General features: G+C 41.9%; 1 protein-coding gene across 4 annotated transcripts in view; it reads right to left on the bottom strand.

The window, feature by feature from the left end:
- The window catches only part of LOC130706622 (dihydropyrimidinase-like), a 48,526-nt gene extending 37,592 nt beyond the window's left edge, over nucleotides 1–10,934 (bottom strand). For 3 of the 4 annotated variants that reach the window (XM_057539317.1, XM_057539315.1, XM_057539318.1), the window contains exon 1: nucleotides 10,622–10,934. In XM_057539317.1, the coding sequence (XP_057395300.1) occupies nucleotides 10,622–10,879 (258 nt within the window). In that variant the 5' untranslated portion in view covers nucleotides 10,880–10,934. Of the gene's footprint in view, nucleotides 1–9,217; nucleotides 10,060–10,621 lie in introns of those variants that run through there. The other variant, XM_057539316.1, reaches the window with a different exon arrangement.
- Nucleotides 10,935–22,971: the final 12,037 nt, after the last annotated feature.

Here is a 22,971-nt window from a genome sequence, read left to right as displayed (position 1 = left end):
ATTACTAGGAAATGGGAATCAAAACCACAAGGAGATATCACTTTACACCTGTTAGTATGGCTATCACCAAAAACAGAAGAGATAAGCATTGGCAAGAACGTGGAATAAAGGGAAACCCTCTGCACTCTTGGTGGGAAAGTAAATTGGTATAGCCATTGTGAAAAGCAGTATGAGGTTACTCAAAAAATTAAAACTGGAACTCTCATGGGATCCAGCAATTCCACTTCTGGGTTTTTAGACAAAGAAAATAAAAACAATAACTCGAAAAGATATATGCACCCCCATGTTCATTGCAGCATTATTTACTATAGCCAAGATATGGAAACAAAGTGTCCACTGATGAATGAATGTATATAAAAAAAGTATATATACACAATGAAATATTATTCAGTCATAAAAAAAGAAAGAAATCTTGACATTTGAGATAACATGGATGGACCTTGAGGGCATTATGTTAAGAAAAATATGTCGGATAGAGAAAGACAAATACCATATGATCTTACCTATATGTGGAATCTAAGGAAAACAGAAACAAACAAATAAACAAAACAATGTTATAGATTTAGAGAACAAATTCGTGGTTGCCAGAGGTGGGGGATGGTGGTATGCATGAAATAGGTAAAGGGGATCAAAAGGTACAAACTTGCAGTTATAAAATAAATAAGTCATTAGAATGTAAACTACAGCACTGAGACTATAGTTAATACTGTATAGCATATTTGAAAGTTGCTAAGAGTGTAAATCTTAAAAGTTGTCAATACAAGAAAAAACAATTTTGTAACTATGTATGGTGACGGGTGTTAACTAGAATTATTGCAATGATCATTTTGCAATATATACAAATTTTGAATCATTAGGTGTACACCTGAGACTAATATAATGTTGTGTGTCATTATACTTTAATTTTTTAAAATAATAATACAAATTTAAAAACCCACCTTTTGAAAAAGTGGCCAAAAATTTTGAATAGACACTTTACCAAAGATATATGTAACACAATTTAGCACATAAAAAGCTATTCTATAGGATAGTCATTAGGGAAATGCAAACAAAAGTCACAATGGTATTCTTCTACACACCTATTAGATGGCTAAAATTAAAAAGATTAATGACAGCAAATGTTTTATTTATAATGCCTAACCTGGAAACAACACAAATATTTATCAGTAAGGGAAAGGATAAACAAACTGTGGTAAATCCATATAGTAGAATAGTGGATAATAAAAATAAATACATTATAGATAAGTGCAAGAATGTGGATTAATTACATGATAATTATGCAGTGGAAGAAACCAGGTAAAAGACAATATATACTGTACGACTCTATTTATATAAAATTCTCTATGCAAATTAACCTGATGTCTAATGGCATCATGTCTAATGGTCAGTTGATGGGAAGAGCAAAGAGGGGTGGGAGGGCAAGTTTATAAAGGAACAATAAAAATCTTTGGGGAAGGCTTCCCTGGTGGTGCAGTGGTTGAGAATCTGCCTGCCAATGCAGGGAACATGGGTTCGAGCCCTGGTCTGGGAAGATCCCACATGCCGCGGAGCAACTGGGCCCGTGAGTCACAACTACTGAGCCTGCGCATCTGGAGCCTGTGCTCCGCAACAAGAGAGGCCACGATAATAAGAGGCCTGCGCACCGCGATGAAGAGTGGCCCCCACTTGCCGCAACTGGAGAAAGCCCTCGCACAGAAACGAAGACCCAACACAGCCAAAAATAAATAAATTTAAAAAAAAAATGCCACCTCAAAAAATGCCACTTTGGCATAAATATGGTTTTGAGCTGAAAGCAATTGAAAATCAGCAGATGCAGGAAGAAATCTTCCCTCCCCTTTTCTCCCTAAAAGCAGGGCATGAATTTTCCCTGAGACCGGGGCCCCCTCTCCCGAACCAGGAAGAAGAGAGTGACTCTTGTCACCAAAGGTGGAGAATGGGCACTGAGGTGAGTCTACATAAACAAACCTTATGAAAATACCGCTTATCTCCCATCAGTTTCCCCATTCATTTCCTACTCACTTTCCTCCAAACCCCCTTTCCTTTCTTAAAAATGGAATATAAGCTCCCAAGTCTAACTACTTCTTTGAGTTTCACTTCCTTCCTGTTGGACTCTTTCACACAGAAAATATTCATTAAAATAATTGATGTTTTTTCTTCCATTATTCTGTCGTTTGTCAGTTTACTTTGCAGGCCCCTACGAATAAACCTAAGAGGGTAGAGGAAAGAAATTTCCTCTCAGACATTAGCAATGAAGGGGAAAAAATGTTTTAGTGGTGACATGGGAATGAACTTTGGAGTTGGTCAAATCATCACAATGGTCACATCAGTCATCTATGCTGAGCAACCCTCCCTTGGCATTCTTGTCCTGCCTCTATTTCTCATGATATCTGGTAGCACTGCAGTGCCCAGGAATGTAATGAGCTCTCTCCAAGGTGCGGCCTATATGCAGATATTATTTTATAAACTATTTCCAGAATCTTGTTCAGGGTAAAACCATACAATTCATGTTCTAAGTTCGAAGGCAGCTCAGCTCACAGAGAAGACCTTTGAGAAAGCACAACATGCTTACGGGTCTCTGGCATGGTATCAATGTCAGCCTCTAGACTGTGTCAAAAGCAATTCTGCACTCCCTCGTATTGACCAAACATGGGTAAAATACCTCTTCTGGTGCTTCCTTCTCTCTGATGATATAGCTACCTGGGAGCCTGTAAGAACTCACTAATACTATGCTTTCTAAGAGCAGTTTCTGCTCTCACTCAAAATTGTATAGTTTTTCTTTAATCATGTGGATAGCTTCGAGATTAGTTTTTTGGTTTTTGGTATTTTTTACAATGGGATAACTTGATAATATATCTGAGAATACCCTTCCCAGTAATTCTAGTCTCCTTGACATCAGTAAGATACGGAAGAGAAAAACCTTTGTAAAATGGTGCTAAGGAAAAGGATCCAAAAGCCTGAAAAAAACTAAAGGGACTTTTGCCTGTTCTTTCTTAGTTATGCTAGGGTTTGATTATCAGGCCTGCCTGCGGATTATCTGAATCTCTAGGCATGTACCTTTGCATCTTTGTTTAACTTGTTATTCACTATTGGTAAAGGTATGGTGTAATTCTGAAGGGGTTGATGTTAATTGGTACCTTGATTTCTGTCAGATAGCAATACAAATAACGTCTGTTCAGTAGGGATGCAAATGATTCCTTTCTGATGGAAAATACAATTTCCAAAATTCAGAATGTTAGCTGATTTTCCCTACAGAACATTAGCTATTTTTTATCTAAAATCAGTAATCCTATTTAAGAATTCTTCCAGCTACTATAAAAGCTTCCACCCCATTTAGTTCTTTTGAATCAGCACTACCATCATGCCAGTTCTCTTATTAATGGGTTCATTAAATCTGTGCCATATACTCATTTTACATTTGCATGAGAGTCATGAGTTTAATTTATGAAAATGATACTTTGACACGGAGCAATTGTGAGTAGCACAATGTGCACCAGTCAACAAACCATGGGCACACAAAGTAAGGGCTACCTGCATGGACATACACACCAAAAAACCGGTCACTTTCAAACAGTATCTCTGCTATCTTTCCCCTGCTTTTATTTGGGTTCATAAGAGCTCAGATTTCCCAATATCTAGTAGATATGTTAAGTTTCTCTGTTAAAAATATGTAGGCTTATATTTGTTTTAAGCTCATATATTATTTTTAATCAAAATTTTGGACTCTGCCCTTTTCCATAGGATAGTTGGTGCCTAGTGATTTGAGGGTGGGTCTGATAACAGGCTCCTATCCAAAGCTGAGATTTATTCTGGAAAGTTTAAGCCTGCAGCTCCATACTGTAGGTGTCCGTACACCTACAACACTGAGGTGTCCTTACGCACCACCACCTCCCTGCCCTGCTTGTTCCCGCTGTCTGCCTGGAGAGAACCCTGGGGAGAACCTCCACCACTGCCCCACTCTTCCTTCTTTTTGGTCTTCCCCCTTACTTGGGGAGATTGCTTGTACACTTCTGCTTTTCCTTCTCCCTTCTCTTTGCCCCTCTTTTACCAAGTCTAATCATACTCCTTTGATGGGACTATTTCCCTTGCAATCAACTTCATTGCAATTGTTTTGATTAGTGGTTATTGGCACCATTCCCCTATCAAAAAGAACTAATCAAACACCTGACCTGGTGGGTGGGGATCAATTCCACTATGATGAGCAAAGGAGAGCTGAGCGGACACTGATTTCATAAATGGACTCGTGAATGTTTTAGTTATAGAGTTTTGTGTCCTTATACCATTTAGTAATTGTAGGCCTGTGAAACTGAATTTTAAATTAACAAAAACTCTGCATTGTTCAATTCAAAGGATATATTCTACTTACTATTTTGTACCAGAACAAATGTTGAACTGGCACCAAAGATGAATGACACATCCTACCAGCCCTCAACGAGGTCACAGTCCAATGGAGTTGATAGGCATGTACATATAACATGCAAGATTTCTTTTATAAATATTGCAGAGGTATAAACCTGGTGAAATTAAGGCATAATTAGGGAGAAACACATGATTTAAGAATCTAAAAAGGCTTACCGGGGGCATTACATTTTATTTTATTATTATTTTATTTTAATGAAGTCCTGTTGCATTTTATATTGAGTTCTATGATCCATTTAATGTGTATGAAAAGTGTAAGGTCTTTGTCTAGATTCTTTTTTTTTTTTTTTGCATGTAGCTGTCCAGTTGTTCCAGCACCAAAATGACACACGGAGAAACAGACAATCTCAATAGGCCTGTATCTATTAAAGGATTTGAAACTATAATTAATAACCTGCCAAAAAGAAAGCACTAGGGCCAGATTGGTTCACTGGTGAATTTTAACAAATATTTTAGGGAAAATGTATGCTTATTCTCTAAAAATGGAACTAGAATGAATACTTTCTAACTCATTCTATGAAACCAGCATTCTCCTAACACCAAAAGCATACAAAGCATTACAAAAAAAAGGGAAAAATTCAGACAAATGAATATAGTTGCAAAAATCCTGAACAAAATATTAGTCAATCAAATCCAACTATGTACGAACAGAATTATACACCATGGGCAAGTGGGATTTATTCCAGGTATACAAGGCTGGTTCAACATAAGAAAACCAACTAGTGTAATTCATCATATAAACAGGTTAAAGAAGAAAAACTATATGGTCCTATTAATAGATACAGAAAAAGCATTTGACAAATCCAGCATTCATTCATGACAAAAACGTTCAGTAAACTAGAAATAGAAGGGAACTATTGCAACTTAAGAATGAGAATTTACAAAACACCTACAGCTAATATAATATTTATTAGTGAGAAACTAGATGCTTTCTCACTAAGATTAAGAACAAGGCAAGGGGGCTTCCCTGGTGGCGCAGTGGTTGAGAATCTGCCTGCTAATGCAGGGGACACGGGCTCGAGCCCTGGTCTGGGAAGATCCCACATGCCGCGGAGCAGCCAGGCCCGTGAGCCACAACTACTGAGCCTGCGCGCCTGGAGCCTGTGCTCCACAACAAGAGAGGCAACGATAGCGAGGGGCCCACGCACCGCGATGAAGAGTGGCCCCCGCTTGCCGCAACTGGAGAAAGCCCTCGCACAGAAACGAAGACCCAACACAGCCAAAAATAAATAAATAAATAAATAAAAAAGAACAAGGCAAGGATATCGCCTCTTAACACATTTTTCAACATTGTCCTAGAATTCACAGCTAATATAATTAGACAAAAAAAGGAAATTAAAAGTATATAAATTGGAAAGGAAGAAACAAAACTGTTTTTGTAGATGACATGATCATCTATGTAGGAAATCTCACAGAATCAACAAAAAACTTTGAGAACTAATAAGCAATTATAGCAAGGTTGCAGGATACATTTTTCACATATACAAATTAATTGCTTCCCTGTACACCAGCAATGTACAACTGGGTTTTGAAATTAAAAACACAATATCATTTACATTAACACCCAAAAATGAAATACTTAGGTATAAGTCGAAGAAAATATGTGTAATATCTATATGAGGAAATACTACAAACCTGTGATGAAAGCAATCAAATAATTTAAATAAATGGAGAGATACTACATGTTCATGTATAGGATGATCAAAATTGTTAAGACGTCAGTTCTTCCCAACTTGATCTACAGATTTAATTAATCCCAATTAAAATCCCAAGTGATCTTGTGGATATTGACCAACTGATTCTAAAGTTTGTAAAAACCCAGAATGGCTGACACAGTATTGAAGGGAGAGAACGAAGTTGGAGGATTAACATTACCCAAAATCAAGACTTACTATAAAGTTAACAGTAATCAAGACAGTGTGGTATGGGCAAAAGAATAGACAAATAGATCAATGGAACTGAATAGAAAGCCCAGAAATAGACAAAGACATATACAGTCAACTGATTTTGACAAAGGAACAGAGGCAATATGATGAACAAAGATAGTCTTTTTAACAAACAATGTTGGAATAACTAGACATCCACATGCAAAAAAAAAAAAAAAAGTGAATTTAGAAACAAACCTTACACCTTTCACGAACATTAAGTGAAAATAGAGCACAGACCTAAATATAAAACACAAAGCTATAAAACTTCTGGAAGATAACATGGAAGAAAATCTTCCAACTCTACAACACTCTGGAAAAGGCAAAATTATGGAGACACTAAAAAGATTAGGGGTTGCCAGGAATTAGGGACAAGAGAGGAATGATGAACAGGTAGATTACAAGAATTTTTAGGGCAGTGAAACTATTATGTATGAGATTGTAATGGTCAATACATGTCATTATACATTTATCCAAACCTATAGAACGTACAACACAAATAGTGAACTCTAATGTAAAACTTAATTAACAACAATATATCAGTATTGGTTCATCAATTGTAAAAATGTACCACTAATGCAAGATGTTAATAATTGGGGAAAAGGGAATGGGGCGTTGGCAGAATAGAATAAATGGAATCTCTATATCTGCTTAATATTTCTGTAAACCTAACACTGCTCAAAAAAAAGTTTCTAATTAAAGAAATAGTGGCAGAGAGAGTTGTAGATTTGTAGCAAAGTGCTGATTCATGAAGGTTTTAGAGATTTAACAAAAATGCAGTAAGTGATTGCTTAGGGCTAGGAGGCTTGTGGGGATAGTAGGGTGATAGGTATGGGATTTCTTCTTGAGGTGACAAAACTGTTTTAAAATTAACCGTCGTGATCACTGCACATATCTGTGAATATACTAAACACGACTGAATTTTACACTCTAAATGGATGAGTTATAATCATATGTGAATTATATCTTAATAAATCTGGCTAAAAAATTAAATGGCCTAGATCTGTGTTATTAAATTAAATAAACAGCACTTAATAGTTTTTCTATAGCTGAAGTGTATGCTGTAAGGTTCTAACATATGACTTCTTCCCAGGAAGTCAATAATGTTTAAAAGTATACAATTTCAGAGTTAATATCAATGTTTTACAGATTTCAATGACAAGAGAATCACAGATGCAAGGGCCAAGAGCCATTAAAATAGTTTCCTTCCAGATCACAGACTAATGAATAAGATTTCCAAATGTCAATATTGATGACATGGAAAAGTATACACTATTAATTTGGAGTGAAGCTGTCAGCATTTATTTTTGAATGAAAACGATTACAAAACCCTCTTCCCCAAACACACACATACAAATGCCGAAGAGTGCATCCTCCTTCGTGAAGCTACCAACTCAGCAGCCTTCAATGAAGGGCATACAAAAGATGGAGCGCACTACAAATTTCCATTGTTGCCACCACCTCAATAACAGAGGAGTGGCTTTATCATCGGAAGTAATCGAAAGAAAGAAAGAAAAGATGGACGTCTGGTTTATGGGGACTCACGCAGTAAGCGTCACCCGAGGTGGAGGGCTTGCCACGAATAGAAATTAGGTGTTAGAAAGAGGGAACATGAGCGCAACAGAGAGGAAGACGGTTTGGAGAAGGGATGCTCAATTATTTTATTCGGTTGTTTTATTTTGTGATATATGTCTGACAAACTGATTGCACAGAATCTCATTCTCTTACTGAGTGAAACTAATTAGTGTAATTATTTTAAATTGAGGCTATCTTATAAAAAAGCTGAAGAACTCGGGGGTTTCCCTGGTGGCACAGTGGTTGACACTCTGCCTGCTAATGCAGGGGACACGGGTTCGAGCCCTGGTCTGGGAAGATCCCACATGCCGCGGAGCAACTAGGCCTGTGAGCCACAATTACTGAGCCTGCGCGTCTGGAGCCTGTGCTCCGCAACAAGAGAGGCCACGATAATGAGAGGCCCGCGCACCGCGATGAAGAGGGGCCCCCGCTCGCAGCAACTAGAGTAAGCCCTCGCACAGAAACGAAGACCCAACACAGCCAAAAATAAATAAATAAATAAAGTAAACAATGCGTTAAAAAAAAAAAAACTGTAAATGAAGTTCCATTAAATACATTCATTATATAAAAAAAAAAAAAAAAAAACACGTGGATGATTTTGGACTCTAAGCTTGGAGCATCCACCAATTATGTTTGAATTCACGAGACTGAAATAGCTATTGGCAATAGTGTAACCAAGAGAGGAGATCCCTTCTTACACCTCACACATGTACATTTCACATGAGTGCCTTTACTGTAGCTTTATGACAAAGATGTTTAACCACCTGGCAATTAAAAAAAAAAAAACACTTTGGTGCTCTAAATTCTTGTCATATTCTTCAAACTTATTGTCCTAAAAATATTTGTATAAACAACTGAATTTCAAAGGCATATTTTTAAAAGCTTTCTTATTATATATGCATATAGATCAACTTCTTAAACACTGTAAGCTGTAAGATGGAAGAATTTCTGCATCTAAGTGCATGCTTCTTTTCTTAGACATATTTGCACAATCATTGCAGGCTAAAATTGATGGTGCTCCTGAATGCAAGTTCCCTATAAGGTAAAATTCAGTTTCCTGTACTTCATTCCTATAATCTATAAATATTGAAATGAGGTAACTAGAAGGTAAGTTCATTTAAAAATTTAACTAAATTATTTTGTAGCACATTGAATATTGTTTATTAGCATATATATTTTAAGGCACTGACTTACATAGGAATGATTCCCAAGGTGAAAACATGTATGTGATGTTTTAGAGAACAAAACAAAATTATTTTTATAACATATATATATATATATAAATGCATATATTAGCCAATATCCATTTGTAAACCTTTATTCTATTCAAACTTAATACTCCACTTCCAAAAAGATATGTCCATGTAAAGTTGATAAAGTTCACCTCTTAAAATATGTCTATGTTTAAAAGAAATAAAGGTGCACTATACACCAAATTCTGTTATTTAAATTTGTATTTCATATATAAATTGGACTACACTGCATTATGTAATACTCCATAGGTACTGAATAAGTAATAAAAACTAAAAATAGTATTTATCTAGATGATATGATTGACCAGAAGGTATGTCCTGGATTATTATAAATATTTCAAGAGGAGGAGGATTATCCATAAAACCTTTTACATCTGAAGTCCTGGGTCTTATTAATGTTTTGACAACCTTTAAGTACAGAAACGCCTACAGAATCAACTGGTGAGTAAGTTCTGTCAAATGGTGAGAACAGACTATATATATATATGCTACAAAAACCTGCCTTCTAAGTATGGAACCGTAAATCTCTCCACACTGGAATCCCAGAATGGCCAAGAACAGATAGAAAACTAAGAACCACCTCCCAGGGTCTTGGGGCATGCACAGATAAACTTGAGAATGAGAAGGAATGTCCTGCCCTGGCAACATTCTAACCCCTCTTCTTGGCTGCTTCATCTGGAACCCTGATCAGAGAAAGGGAAATAATGAGGGGGAATAAACGCTAGTGGATCTGGTGACTGATGGTCAGCCATAGCAGCAGGTCCCCACTTGGCAAACGGGGGTGTCAATGGAATGCCCTGCCATCAGCAATGCACTTAGACAAATACCCAAAGTGAGTAGGGGGCGCCCGGCTTGGCCAAAGCCGGGCTGATGCCACCGAGGAGGGCCACCTAGAAGAAGGAAGCTCAGCGTGGGCGCCTTGACCCCGCTCGGGGCTCCGCGTCTCGCTCCCGCCCCCTCAGGCCCCCGCGCCTCGCTCCCGCCCCCTCAGACCCCCGAGGCTCGCTCCCGCCCCCTCAGGCCCCCGCCCCTCGCTCCCGCCCCCTCAGGCCCCCGCGCCTCGCTCCCGCCCCCTCAGGCCCCCGCGCCTCGCTCCCGCCCCCTCAGGCCCCCGAGGCTCGCTCCCGCCCCCTCAGGCCCCCGCGCCTCGCTCCCGCCCCCTCAGGCCCGCGCGCCTCGCTCCCGCCCTCTCAGGCCCCCGAGGCTCGCTCCCGCCCCCTCAGGCCCCCGCGCCTCGCTCCCGCCCCCTCAGGCCCCCGAGGCTCGCTCCGGCCCCCTCAGGCTCCCGAGGCTCGCTCCCGCCCCCTCAGGCCCCCGCGCCTCGCTCCCGCCCCCTCAGGCCCCCGTGCAACGCCGGCGCGAGCCGGCCCGGCCAGACCCCGGGGGGCAGCCTCAGAGGCGGCTGAGGGCTCGGCGGGCGTACCGCGGTGCAGGGCGCGGCGAGGCGAGTACCTTGGTGCGCTGGTAGAAGTCGTCCACGGACCGCGAGCCCATGAAGGGGAACTGCGTGTGCGTGTCGATGCCGCCGGGCAAGACCAGCTTGCCGGCGGCGTCTAGGACCCGCAGCCCGGCCGGCGCGTCCCCGGGCGGCAGCAGGTCGCGCCCCAGCGCCCGCACCACGCCGTCCTCCACCAGCACGTCGGCCACCTGCGAGGAGTCGTCGTTGACCACGCGCCCACCGCGTATCAGGAACCGCGACGGCGCCGCCATGGCGAGGGGCGCACACGCTGCGGAGCCGCCCTCCTTCCGGCGGCACGGGGCGGGCGCGCTGGCCCGGCTCCAGGTTTATCAAGGACCCGCTGCGAGGGGGTGGGGGAGGAGCGGCTCCACCCCCGGGGGGCTGGGCCTGCGCGAAAGGCTGGGGCGGGCGCAGAGGTCAGCGGGGTTCTGACCTGAAAGTTCCACCGACCTGAATCCAGGTGTACGTCCAGACCCTGGATGTACACCGAGATTTTTTCCCTTCCAGTCATTGGAAGGGAAAAATCTTGGAGGCACTTTTAAAGACGAGGGACGTTTGTTTTCCTTTCTAAGAAAAGGCACTTTGGGGAAAGAAATCCACCTCATTTCTTCCCTTTATGAAGAGTGTGTCTGTACCAAAACGCAGAGAGACAGGCAGAGAGAGAGAGGAAGGGAGGGAGACAGACAGACACCACCAGCAGCAATGAAAATACCCACGCCCCGAAGAACCACTTGATCTGGATTTCCTTTTAAATATTCTTAACTATGTGAGGAACAAAGATAAATGACATTCTCGTCGTCAAGGAGCTAAGAGCCAACAGTGACACACATACATATTTCAATGGATAACAATAAAGAAACCAGAAAATTCTACCTTCGAGAGAGGCTAAAGATACGAGTTGAGAGGAAAGGGGGAGTTTATTTCTGCCTTGAAGGAAATTAGCTATGGAAGATTCACAAAGAGGTATCTGAAGCAGGACGCAGAGGACGTGGACATGGAGAGAGGAGGGGTGGGAAGAGGGACGATGCTCTGGGTGAGGGAACAGCTGGATAAAGGCGCCAAGAAGGTGATGGCAAGTTGAGTGTGACCTCCACGTGGTCAAGCTGAGGGGATAGGGTTGGACAGCTGTGGACCACCCCCTTCCTCCCAGGTGAGAAGGATGAAGAGAAGGCAGAGGAGGAGCCGTGAGAGAGAAGGGAGCTCGGGGAGCCCTGCGTGGGGGAAGACGGCAATGCGGGATTTCAAGAGCACCGAGATCGAATGCCGCAGGAAGCGTGGGGAGCGTGGTGGACGCATGCTGCTGCATCGTCTATTCTCTTCCTCGTTCTGCCAACAGTCACTGGAGTTTCTTTAGCAGGAAATCCTCCCCGTGCATTCTCAGAACACTCGCCTGGGTGGAACTGATGGGACCTCCGGCTCTGGGACTGATCTGCTTCTCTAAGCACTTCCAATCACAGCAGGAAGTCCTCACGGCCACGGTGATGCGTTCGGGGATGACACGGGTCCCAAGAAGACTAACTGTGCTCAGTGAGAGCTGATCCTAACTTGTGTTAGGTTGAGCAGATGAGGGGCTTTCTCTTTGCTGCTGGACTTGAATCCTGGAGGGAGTAAAAGACAACAAGGGAATAGTCCTGTGAACAGAGCCAACACAGAGAACAGGAAGGAGAGATGGAGAGGAACTGGGTTCTCATGACACCGTTGGTGCTCCTGGAACCAGCCATGCCTGATGTCCCCTCTTTCAGACTCTCCAGTGTTTGCTTCAGCTGGTTTACTTTGGTTCTTTTGTCCTTTTCAACCATCAACTGACAGAGGATGGGAAGGTACTTCGAGTTTGGGGACTAGGTGGTCGGTCACATGTGACCTCGGAGATGGCATTTTTAATAGTGGAATGCAAGGTGTTATTAGTATCAAATTTCCTCAAGTCTCAGATCACACAAACCTCAAAATGATTAAAAATTAGGAAACATCAATAAAGTGCCATAGATTTGGCTGTCAAGCCAGGAATAAGAAGCCCAAGAAGGTTATGCAATTATTGTCAAAAGACCATTGTGTAAAGATGAAAAGAAGAATAATAAATATGCAACTCTGCCAAGCTACACACATAACAGCACTCTAGGAAAGTAAGATTGGGTGTCAGGGTGGTTGTGACATCCTTTCTGAAGCTCAGATGATGATTTCAAAGGTTTCTTTATCTCAGACACTTTATATCACAAAATGCCCTGTAACACAATGCAGCATAAACTCTCCACATTTAATTAACTCAAACTTGATCAGAAAAGGGGATTTGTAGAATGTCACTGAAGCAGGAGGAAATAGCTCATTGAGATTCACTGACCGCACAGAAGAGAGTGTTGGGTAAGTTTAAGGAGAAAAGCCAGCTCGCAGAAAGAAGGTGTCTTCCCCCTTTCTGGCCACCACTGTCCAGACGCTGGGCATGTCTAGATGCCGGATGTCGTCCACCAGCTTGCCAGGTGGGAGGCGAGCAAACGTGCTCAGAGGGGAAGCTTGTCCTCAGAAACCCCTCACCTCCCTTTTCTCTGCCCTACTCAGCCACCTCTGCACCCAGACACACGGGCCCTCAGTGGGCATAACAAGTAATCCCAGACACGATGATCTTGGCACTGGAGGAAGGCAGGAAGCAAGACTCCTGCTGTTTTGCCTTCTTCTTGCTGGAGAAAGAATCAGTTTGATTAACTAACATACCAAAGTGTGTCTGAGGACCCATTACTCCTTAGAGGACTCATTTTAAAGGAGGGTTACAAAGGTTGTGAAAGCTTAACCCACAGAAACATATCTACTTTGAAGTGTAGGTGAGAGCAATTCAAAAGGAAGGCCTTCCCAGCCCTGACTGATGGTCTAAAGGGACAGAAAGGCAGAGCAGAAAAGGGTGACTTCCTTCACTGAGCAGCTCAGGGTTTTGGGGAAACAAAGCCACCAGGCCCAGGTGTATTTCAGTCCTCTGAAGCCCTGGAGTCACTGAGTTTGCTTTCCCTACTCTCCTAACCCACCCCCACTCCTACTCCAGGCCCCTGTGGCTCTGAGGGGATTTCAGGGTATTGTTTCCTCTGGAGGAAAAGCTGTCCGTGGGGCAGAAAGAGCAGACAACGAGGGTGTGTGAGCCAGAGTGAGCAAGGAGAGAGGGGGCAGAGCCGGGCGTCTCCAGTGCGCCCCAGCTGGGGGCTCTGGGCAGCCCCAGTCCCCTGACCCTCGCTGGGATCAAAGTCCCTGGCAGGGTGATGAGGTTCTACCTGAATCAGCGATAGGAGAGGCAGGTAGGCAGCATGGATGGGAATTAGGCGTCTAATCCTGGCTCTGATGCAAGCTTCTGGTGTGAGTCTGGGCAACCCACTTACTCTTAGGGCCTCTCTCTCCTCAACTGAAAAATGAGGAGCTAAGTTTCAAGAGCTCGTAAGACCCAGCCTTTGCACTTTCAAAAGTCTTGTGATTCTGTGAACAGGGACAAGACGCCCATCCACGGAGTGCCTGGCATAGTCCTAGAGCTAAACTCTTCTCAGGTCTAGATAAGTGAAATGGAGACCAAGAAGGACTTGCCTTCTAGATTTGGGGCTCTTTTATTTCTGGTCCCTCCACTGAGGCAGAGGGGATGTGCTAGGAAAGGGTGCCAAGCACAGAGTGTAAATCCAGATGTAGGTCATGGGGGGACGATGCTTGGTGGGACCTTTCGGTCATGAGCAGGGACAACATCTTTCTCTCTGGCAGCCGGCAGTGGTCTCTGTAGGACCAGAGAGAGAAAGCTGGCCACTGCACAACTCCAGAGGGCACTCTTCCCTGAACCTCCCAGGCAGAAAGACGAAATAATAGCCCTGAATAACAATACCAGCATCGGGAGCTAAGGTTTATTGAGTACTTGAATCAAGTCAGTACTGGGCCAAATGCTTCACATGCCTTATTTTACTTCGTCCTCCGCAACACCTCTTTGAGCTAAATACTATTTCCCTGTTTAACAGATGAGCCTTTTGAGGTAAAATGACCTGCTCAAGGTCACCTAACAGTAAATGCTGGAGGTAAGCCTTTCATTCCGGAACCTGTAATTTACTCATTATGTGAGTCCAAACTCTAAAGCCAGGTTCAAATCCTGGCTGCATTTGGGCCTCAGGTTACGTAAATGGATGAGCGTAATCCCGGAATGAACTCCTACATCCATCACTCTTTATACCTCGAGCACTTCTGACATGGGGCTGCAAAGCTGCTTCAGATTGTTATCTAAATATTGGGGAGCTGGTCTATGTTTTTGCTCAGATAACTAATGTCATGAGGGTTTAAAAAAAGTGCTCCATCCTGTAACAAACAAATTTAGTGAGTCCAGATCTAATATACCAATACTGACCTGCCTTGGGGGAAAACTTTCAGGACATGCCACCTAGATAATCCAGGATGATCTCTTCATTTCAATAAATCCTTAAGTTTGCCACATCTGCAAAGTCCCTTTTGCCATGTAAGGTAACTTTCCCAGGTTCCAGGGACTAGAAAGATATCTGGGTATCTTCGCACCCCGTAATTCAGCCTATGACAGTGCCTCTCAGTGTCCCCCCTTGAACAAAAAGACGCTGCTTTCTCAAGGGATGGCCTAGGAGCACCAAGCTCGGCTCAAAGGTTTCTTCTGCCCTTTCTGCCAGCAGCACTAATGTATGCTTCCAGAAACTCTCTTGCCCCTTGACCTCATGCGTACTGTGCCACGGTTTCCAAGTTATTTTGAGCTTTCCTAGCAAACTATATTTCAGCAGTGAAATAATACTCAAGGAAATAGAGGAAGCGCCCCCTTGATTAGAAAAAATGTAATAAAGTAAAATTAAAAAGCTTGTACTTTGGAGCCAAATTGATCTAGATTTGAGTTCTGGTTTTATCACCTATCATCTGTGGATTCTTTGGGGGTTTTTTTTGGCTGTGTTGGGTCTTCGCTGCTGCGCACAGGCTTTCTCTAGTTGCGGCGAGTCGAGGCTACTCTTCGTTGCAGTGCACGGGCTTCTCATTGCAGTGGCTTCTCTTGTTGTGGAGCACGGGCTCTAGGTGCGTGGGCTTCAGTAGTTGCAGCATGCAGGCTCAGAAGTTGCGGCACGCAGGCCCTAGAGCACGCAGGCTTCAGTAGTTGTGGTGCGCGGGCTCAGCAGTTGTGGCTTGTGGGCTTAGTTGCTCTGCAGCATGTGGGATCTTCCTGGTCCAGGGATTGAACCCATGTCCCCTGCATTGGCAGGCGGATTCTTAATCACTGCACCACCAGGGAAGTCCACATCTGTGGATTCTTGGTTAAGTTTCTTAATGGTCCTAAGCCTCTTGGTTTTTTGTGTTTTTTTGGGGGGTTTGTTGTTTTCTTTTGTCTGTTTGTTTTGTTCGTTTTTTGAATAGTGGTAGCAACCCATTAAGGGCTGTACACTTTAAATGAGATAATTCATGTAAAGCCCATAGCATAGTGCTTGTTAGATATTATTTTTAGCAAAACCAACTGTTTCATTTCTCTATTCTAGCATTTTCTTCTTATTAATAGTTTCACTTTTTAAAATGTGAGATCCACAAGCTTATGAAATTATTTTACTGATCTTGAGAAGAACTTTTTCCAGCTTTATGGAGATGTAATTGACATATAACACTGTGTAAGTGTAAAGGGTACATGTAATAATTTGATATATGCATATATTGTGAAACGTTTACCACAATAAGGTGAGTTAACACATCCATCACCTCACATAGTTACAACTTTGTGTACGTGTGTGTGGTGAGAATATTTAAAATTTACTCTTCCAGCAACTTTCAAGTACGCAACACAGTATTGTTAACTCTAGTCACCAAGCTGTATATTAAGTCCCCAGAACTTATTCATCTTATAATTGGAAGTTTGCACCTTTTGACCACCTTCACTCATTTACAGCCCTGCCCATGACAATCACTAATCTGTTCTCTGTTTCTATGAGTCTGGTTTTGTTAGATTCCACATATGAGTGAGATCATATGTGATCATATGTGGTATTTGTCTTTCTCTGATCTATTTCACTATGAGCATAATATCCTCACCGTCCATCCACGTTGTTGCAAATGGCAGGATTTCCTTCTTTTTTTTCTGAATAATATTCCATTTGTTGACCTGAAACAAATAGACTGCCAGATATTTCTCCAGCAAAGATGGGTTTATTTGGGATCAGCAAAGCATTGCAGTTTGGGGTCTCCAGCCATGGCAAGCCACTGGGCAAAGGAAGGAACAGGCTTTAAGAGAGGGAAACAGAAGCAGGGAGGGCTACAGTAAACAAAGAGTCCATGGCTTTTCATTGGCTGAGTCCTTGCCAGGAATGAGGAGGAGTCATTATTCCTGCGGGGCTCTGCTATAGGTGCAGGAGGTGAGAGCCCCCCCTCTGGTCTCCCAGCTGTATTTGATTGAGGTTTCTGTGTATTAATTTTACACACACACACAATATATATATATATATATATATATATATATATATATATATATATATATATGCGCCACATTTTTATCCATTCATCTGTTAATGGACACTTTTATGTTTTGGCTATTGGAAACAATGCTGCAATGAACATGAGAGTGCAGAAACCACCATGTCTGAGATTTCATTTTGAGAAAGTTTTATTTTTTTAAGAGTCAAGAGTAAATCATTAAAAAAATTACTTGGACTTTGCTACACAGACCAAAGAGGGTTTGAATAAGCATTTTATATATTTAATTTCTTGACAAAAATTAAAGTAAAGCACATAGAGCAAAATCCATCTTTTCAAGTGTACAGTACTATGAATTTTGACAGAAACACGCTGTCATGTAACCACCACCACAATCAAGATAGAAGATATTTCCATCACTCAGAAAAGTTTCCGGGTGCCCCTTTGCAGTCAATCCTCTTCCCCCAGTCCTGGCCCCTGGCAACCACTGATCTACTTTCAGTCTTTTGTATTTTGTTGACTTGAGACATGGAAACAAAGTAAGTTGCTGGGTATCTTCTGGAGAGTTCCACTTCGGTTCTGCCACTTAGTAAAACTCTTCCTATGCCCTGCTGTTGATGCTGTCAAGGTCTAAAGCTGAAAAGATTCAGAGGCGGACCTTACTAGGATTTACCTCAACTTTTCCAGGAATCCTGGGAGGTCCTGAGCGTGACCACAGTTGGGGCTGAAGCAGGGACAGCAGGTGCCGTTCTGGAGCCCTCATGACACTGTTTACAGTTATGTAGACAGGACAGTGTCGAGACTGATGCCCCAGATGTTGGAGGCATCAGTGTAAAAGGAAGACCATAAGATAGAGAGAGACAGTAGTCAAGGTGCTGCCCCTTTTACCTGCACTTGTCCCACCGGGGCCCACACCCTCTGAATTAGAACCTTTCTGTCTCTGCACTGTCTGTGCCATCTCATTTTATACTTCATTTCTCTAATGTAACTGGAAGGGACTAGATTTGTATATCTTCCTTCTTTATTAAAACTTTTGTTCATCTTAAACAAATACGTCTTGGGAGAAACTTACTGTTCTGCTTGCTGTGAGAGGTCTTTAGTATTAGACAAGGCAAGCACAGTGAAAATGTGATTTCAGGTCAAGGATAATACCAACTACCCGTCTGTTGTGTAACTGTACTTAAGGGCACTAATCTGTGAGCTTCTGGAAAATGAAAACTGCATGGTATTTATTTTTGTATTCAAAAACCTATCACAGACCATGGTGACGTCTAAGAAGAGTTCACTGTGTACCTGATGTACTTCATTTCTAATCCTCAGAACAAATCTGTGGGGTAGGTCTTATCCTCTCAAACATCAGCAGAAGCTTCAGGAAGTGCCTTTCTCATTGGGATTGGAAGCAATATGACTCTTTGCTGTATTATATTTTCACATTGCAAGGATGTGGAGAAATTGAAACCCTCATACATTGCTGGTAGGAATGAAATGTACAGTTACAGTGGGAAGTGGTTTGGCAGTGCCTCAAAAGTTAAATAGAGTTACCCTATGACCCAGAAATTCTACTCCTAGGTATATACCCAAAAACTTGTACATGAATGTTTATAGTAGCATTATTCTTAATAGTCAGAAAGGAGAAATAACTCAAAAAAACATCATTTGATAAATGGGTAAACAAAGTGTGATATATCTAGTACTGTGGTTGGTTCTCAGGAAGTACTCTAAACATGGATGCTTATTTTCATTCCAAATCTAGGAAACGGTTACGAAGAATTGCTTTGTGCACTTGGCTAACATCTCTAATGGCAACTCATGAGCTAGAGAAATGGAAATTATGTTGTATGGTGAAATCTCCATCGAAAACAGCAATAATGTAAGTTCCAACCCAAGGAAAGTAATAAGAACCCAGTGAAGTTGAAATTTACACAATGCACAATAACAAAGTCTATATTTAAGGTAAGTAAAAACTAAATCTAAAAGCCAAATTATATAAGGAATTTCTATGCTCCTTGAAATCAGAGCTCAGCAGATGAGAGAAGTATAAATATTCAAGTGAAATTTGATACTGTAGTGAAATTGAGAAAAGTGTTTTTAATATTGTTTGTTACTATAATGTTTTAATAGAAATCACTTCTCTGTATGTCTTTTATTTATACTCGCTCAACGTATGTTACGAAGTCCATAGGTTGTAGCCACATCTTTCTTGGTCTGGGGCTCTATGGAAGTCCACCATTTTGGCCTTTTTATAATAAAATAAAGACGTCTGTGCCAAGATGCCACTCTGCCTTTGTTTAGTGAATCTACTTTTCATTGAGATACAGCCATAAGTTGCCCTGTAATCAAGAAAACAGGAGAATGATTACTGTAAGAAATATGCTCTTAAAGAAAGCTCTACTAATATACAAAATGCATAACACTCAGTGGAGGGGAGCTCGAAAAAAAGGTCATTTTTCTTTGAAAATGAGTCTGTAATAATCACAATTAAAATTTATTTCAACCTCTTATTTCTTTCTTTAGTTTAATCCTTACAGTAACCCTCAAGCCTGGATGTTAGCCCATTTTTCAGATGACACAACAAGGCTTACTGAGATCAAGTGATTTATTCAGTTATAAAACTCCTAAAGTAGCAGAGCCAGGAGTCAAACTGTTATGTGTCTGACTTCAGAGTCCATGCTTTCCCACCACACTCTATTATTTCTCCTTAGTAAAGCTTACATATCCCTTTTTTGGAGGATCTTAAGCTTCCTTGGGCTTTAGCCTCCCTCCAGCACGTGGGAAAATCCACTCCAATTGACATCTCAGTATCGTTACTTGAAATCACTCTGTAAATTCTTTTCAAGGCACTTCATGATCAGTAAACCATATGTGCCCTAGATTAGCATACGGCAACTTAGTCTTGTCATGTTCTAGCACTGGTTTCTAAATTTTATTAACTCTCAAAACCCTTTGTTCAAATGAAATCTTATAGGAAAGCCCAAGACATAAACAGAGTTGCTGCTGGAAGAGAGCAGGGTGAGCAGTGCATTGATAACCTGACCATCATCAACTGTAGCCACATTGATCGTTTACCGAGCACTCACCTGACACTATTTTAACTCACTAATCCTCATTAACTCTCATTTAATCCCCCCAACCACTGCTGTTATTCCCAGCTTAAGAACCCGCCCATGAGCTAGGCGTGTCTTGCTCCGCGGGGGACGGAGAAGCCTACCCCCCTTGCTGCATGGAACCGGGAAGCTGAGGGAGCCAGGCCAAGGCTGTGCAGTTGCTCAGAGACATCAGGCTTCTTTTATCCTTTCCCCAAACCCTTAAAATGAGGCTTCTCTCCCTCTGGATGTGGAGGATGCACATTTGCTACAATGGAAGAACTAAGTGGTCTAAAAATTACCAGGTTCTAGGAGACCTGTGAAGACTTTTCTCCAGATTCAGTCACTGTGGTAATTTCCTCAGGCCCCAAGCGCAGCACGATCCTGTTTCCTGGGTCTTGGAGCTCCCTTCAACTCATCACAAGCGGGCTGCTACTGCTTTCTTCCCCCCCTTTTCTTGCTCCCCTTTTGACTTTGAGCTGCTGGTTCACTTCCACGATGATCCCAGGGGAAGCGGCTGCATTCAGAAGCACCTGGGAAGCACATCTTCACGACCTTTGGAAACCATGAATCATTTCGGACTTTTCACATACAAGATCTGATTTAATTCAAGCTTCAGAGATGTTCTCTGTTTAACATTCAGACAATGACAATAGTAGCAAAGATGTAGTCCTTACAATGAGCCAGGCACTGCTCCAAGAGCTTTACATACATTAATTTAATCTTCCAACAGCCCTGTTATCCCCATTTACAGATGAAGAACTTAAGTACAGAGCGATGAAGGGACTTGCTGCAGATTGCACGATAGGAAGGAGCGGGACAGGCAATGTGGCGCCATTGTTTTCATCCACGATGTTGCCTCTAATAAATTTAAAAATATTTTACAGGTTATGATAACATGTTGAAATAAACTTAGCTGAAAAATAACTAATTGTTAACATTCATCAAATGCCTAAACATGCTTATCTAAATTTGCATCAATGCTATGATTTCTCATTCGAATATGCTAAAGCAAATTGTTACACTACTGTATTTCTAATCAACTAAGATATGCACAATTCATGTACGTGACGTGACAGAGGAGCTAATTTGATAACCTTTTGGCAAATGAGCTTCTTACTGGGACTGTAGCACTCTTTTTCTGCTTAAAATATGAATTCTGGCAACTTGGTGTTTCTTACGTATCAGGCACTGTCCTGGGGTCGATTACAGACGTCACAAATTCTTTGTTACATCTGCTATGGAGAGTGGAGTCTCTCTTTCTATGGAACCTGGGTTGGCCTTAGTGATTCGTTTGACCAACAGAATGTGGCGTAAGTGACATTTTGGGCCTTCGGGGACTAGCTCATAAGAAGTTTCTGCAGAGATGTCTATCAATTTTTAAACAAGGGCCCACTTGAGTAAAATGAGTCCGATCAAGTTGCTGTCATCTTCTGCCTGGAATTCAGCAGGGTGAGAGGGAATGGCCAAGCAGCTTGAATGGAGAGCAGCAGCAGGCAGGTCACCGCTGTCAGCATTACTGGGTCTGTGGTAGGGACTCGACAAACACCTTGTGGAGTCAATCTGCTCGTTCTTCCTTTATTCTTTTAACCTGTCGTATGCATTTATTTCCAGCTTAACGGTGGATGCCGGTGGTAAGCAGTAGTAGCAGCCAAACCCCCAACAGCTTGTTGGAAGACTGCCCTCATCAAGTGCTTATATTCTCAGTCCTAGTAAGTGACATGACCTGAGGCGGGGATCTTGCCCCGGGAGCTCGTCTGACACAGCCCCTTGGTTCCCCCTCTCTTCCTTTATACCAACACTGGAGCTCTGACAGACAGATGGATAAGACAAGACAAAGTACAGGAGGGAAGATCTAACTGATACATGATAAACCTGAGTAATATCTATTAAAATCTATATCCTGTAAACCGAGAATATACTTTTTTAAAGTGATCCTGGAATATTTTAAAATTAAGAAAAGACAATAAACTCTCCACAGTAAATATAATACCCATAACATTCTCTGATCCTGATGCCAAAACATGACAACTAATAAAAGAGTCAGAAAACAAAACCACTACCCACACCAAACTGCCATTATCTGGGGGAAAAAAAACAGCAAAGAAAAAGGGAAAAAGCCTTCTTTTATACAACTTGTCGGTTAAGGAGGAAATAAAAACTGAAACTTCAGAACACCTAGAATATAATAGTAATGACAACACTAGTTCACCTAAGTGATTCAGCTTAAGCAGTACTCAAGTCCACACCTTAAATCTCATATTAATAATTAAGAAAAAATAAAAACGATTAAACTGAATGCTAACGCAAGGAGTTAGAAAAACAAACAACAAAATAAACTAAGGAAAGCAAAAAGTAGGACATTTAAGGAAATCAATTAATTGGAAAACAGAAAAATAACAGAAGAGACGTTCAAAGCATACCACTTGGGGGAAACAAGCAAACAAAAACAACAACAAAATAGGTCAACCATTAGCCATCTTAATTAAGAAAACAAGGGAGCAAGCATAATACATAGTAAGGGGGAAAGAGCCATATGCAGAAAAGAGGAGGGTAACTTTGCTCACCTCTAGGCAAATGAACTTGAAAACATGGACAAAATGGATGGTTGATGATCCTAGCTAAGATATAAAAACTACACAGACCAATTACTGTAACAGATACTAAAAGAGCTGTCAAAGAGCTATTGCCGAACATCCACCAGCACCAGATAAATTCACTGAAATTTTAAGGAAGAGAAAATTCCAATGCTGTGCAAACTGTTCCAGAACTCAGGAAAAGGAAAAACATTTCCAATTTACCAGCATAAAATTAATAACAAAACTTATTAAAGATAGCATGCAACACACACACAC

Source organism: Balaenoptera acutorostrata, unplaced genomic scaffold, assembly GCF_949987535.1.
Source record: "Balaenoptera acutorostrata unplaced genomic scaffold, mBalAcu1.1 scaffold_339, whole genome shotgun sequence".
NCBI lineage: Eukaryota > Metazoa > Chordata > Mammalia > Artiodactyla > Balaenopteridae > Balaenoptera > Balaenoptera acutorostrata.
The sequence above is the reverse complement of the archived record's forward strand: the minus strand, read 5'-3'. Positions and strand labels throughout refer to the sequence as shown.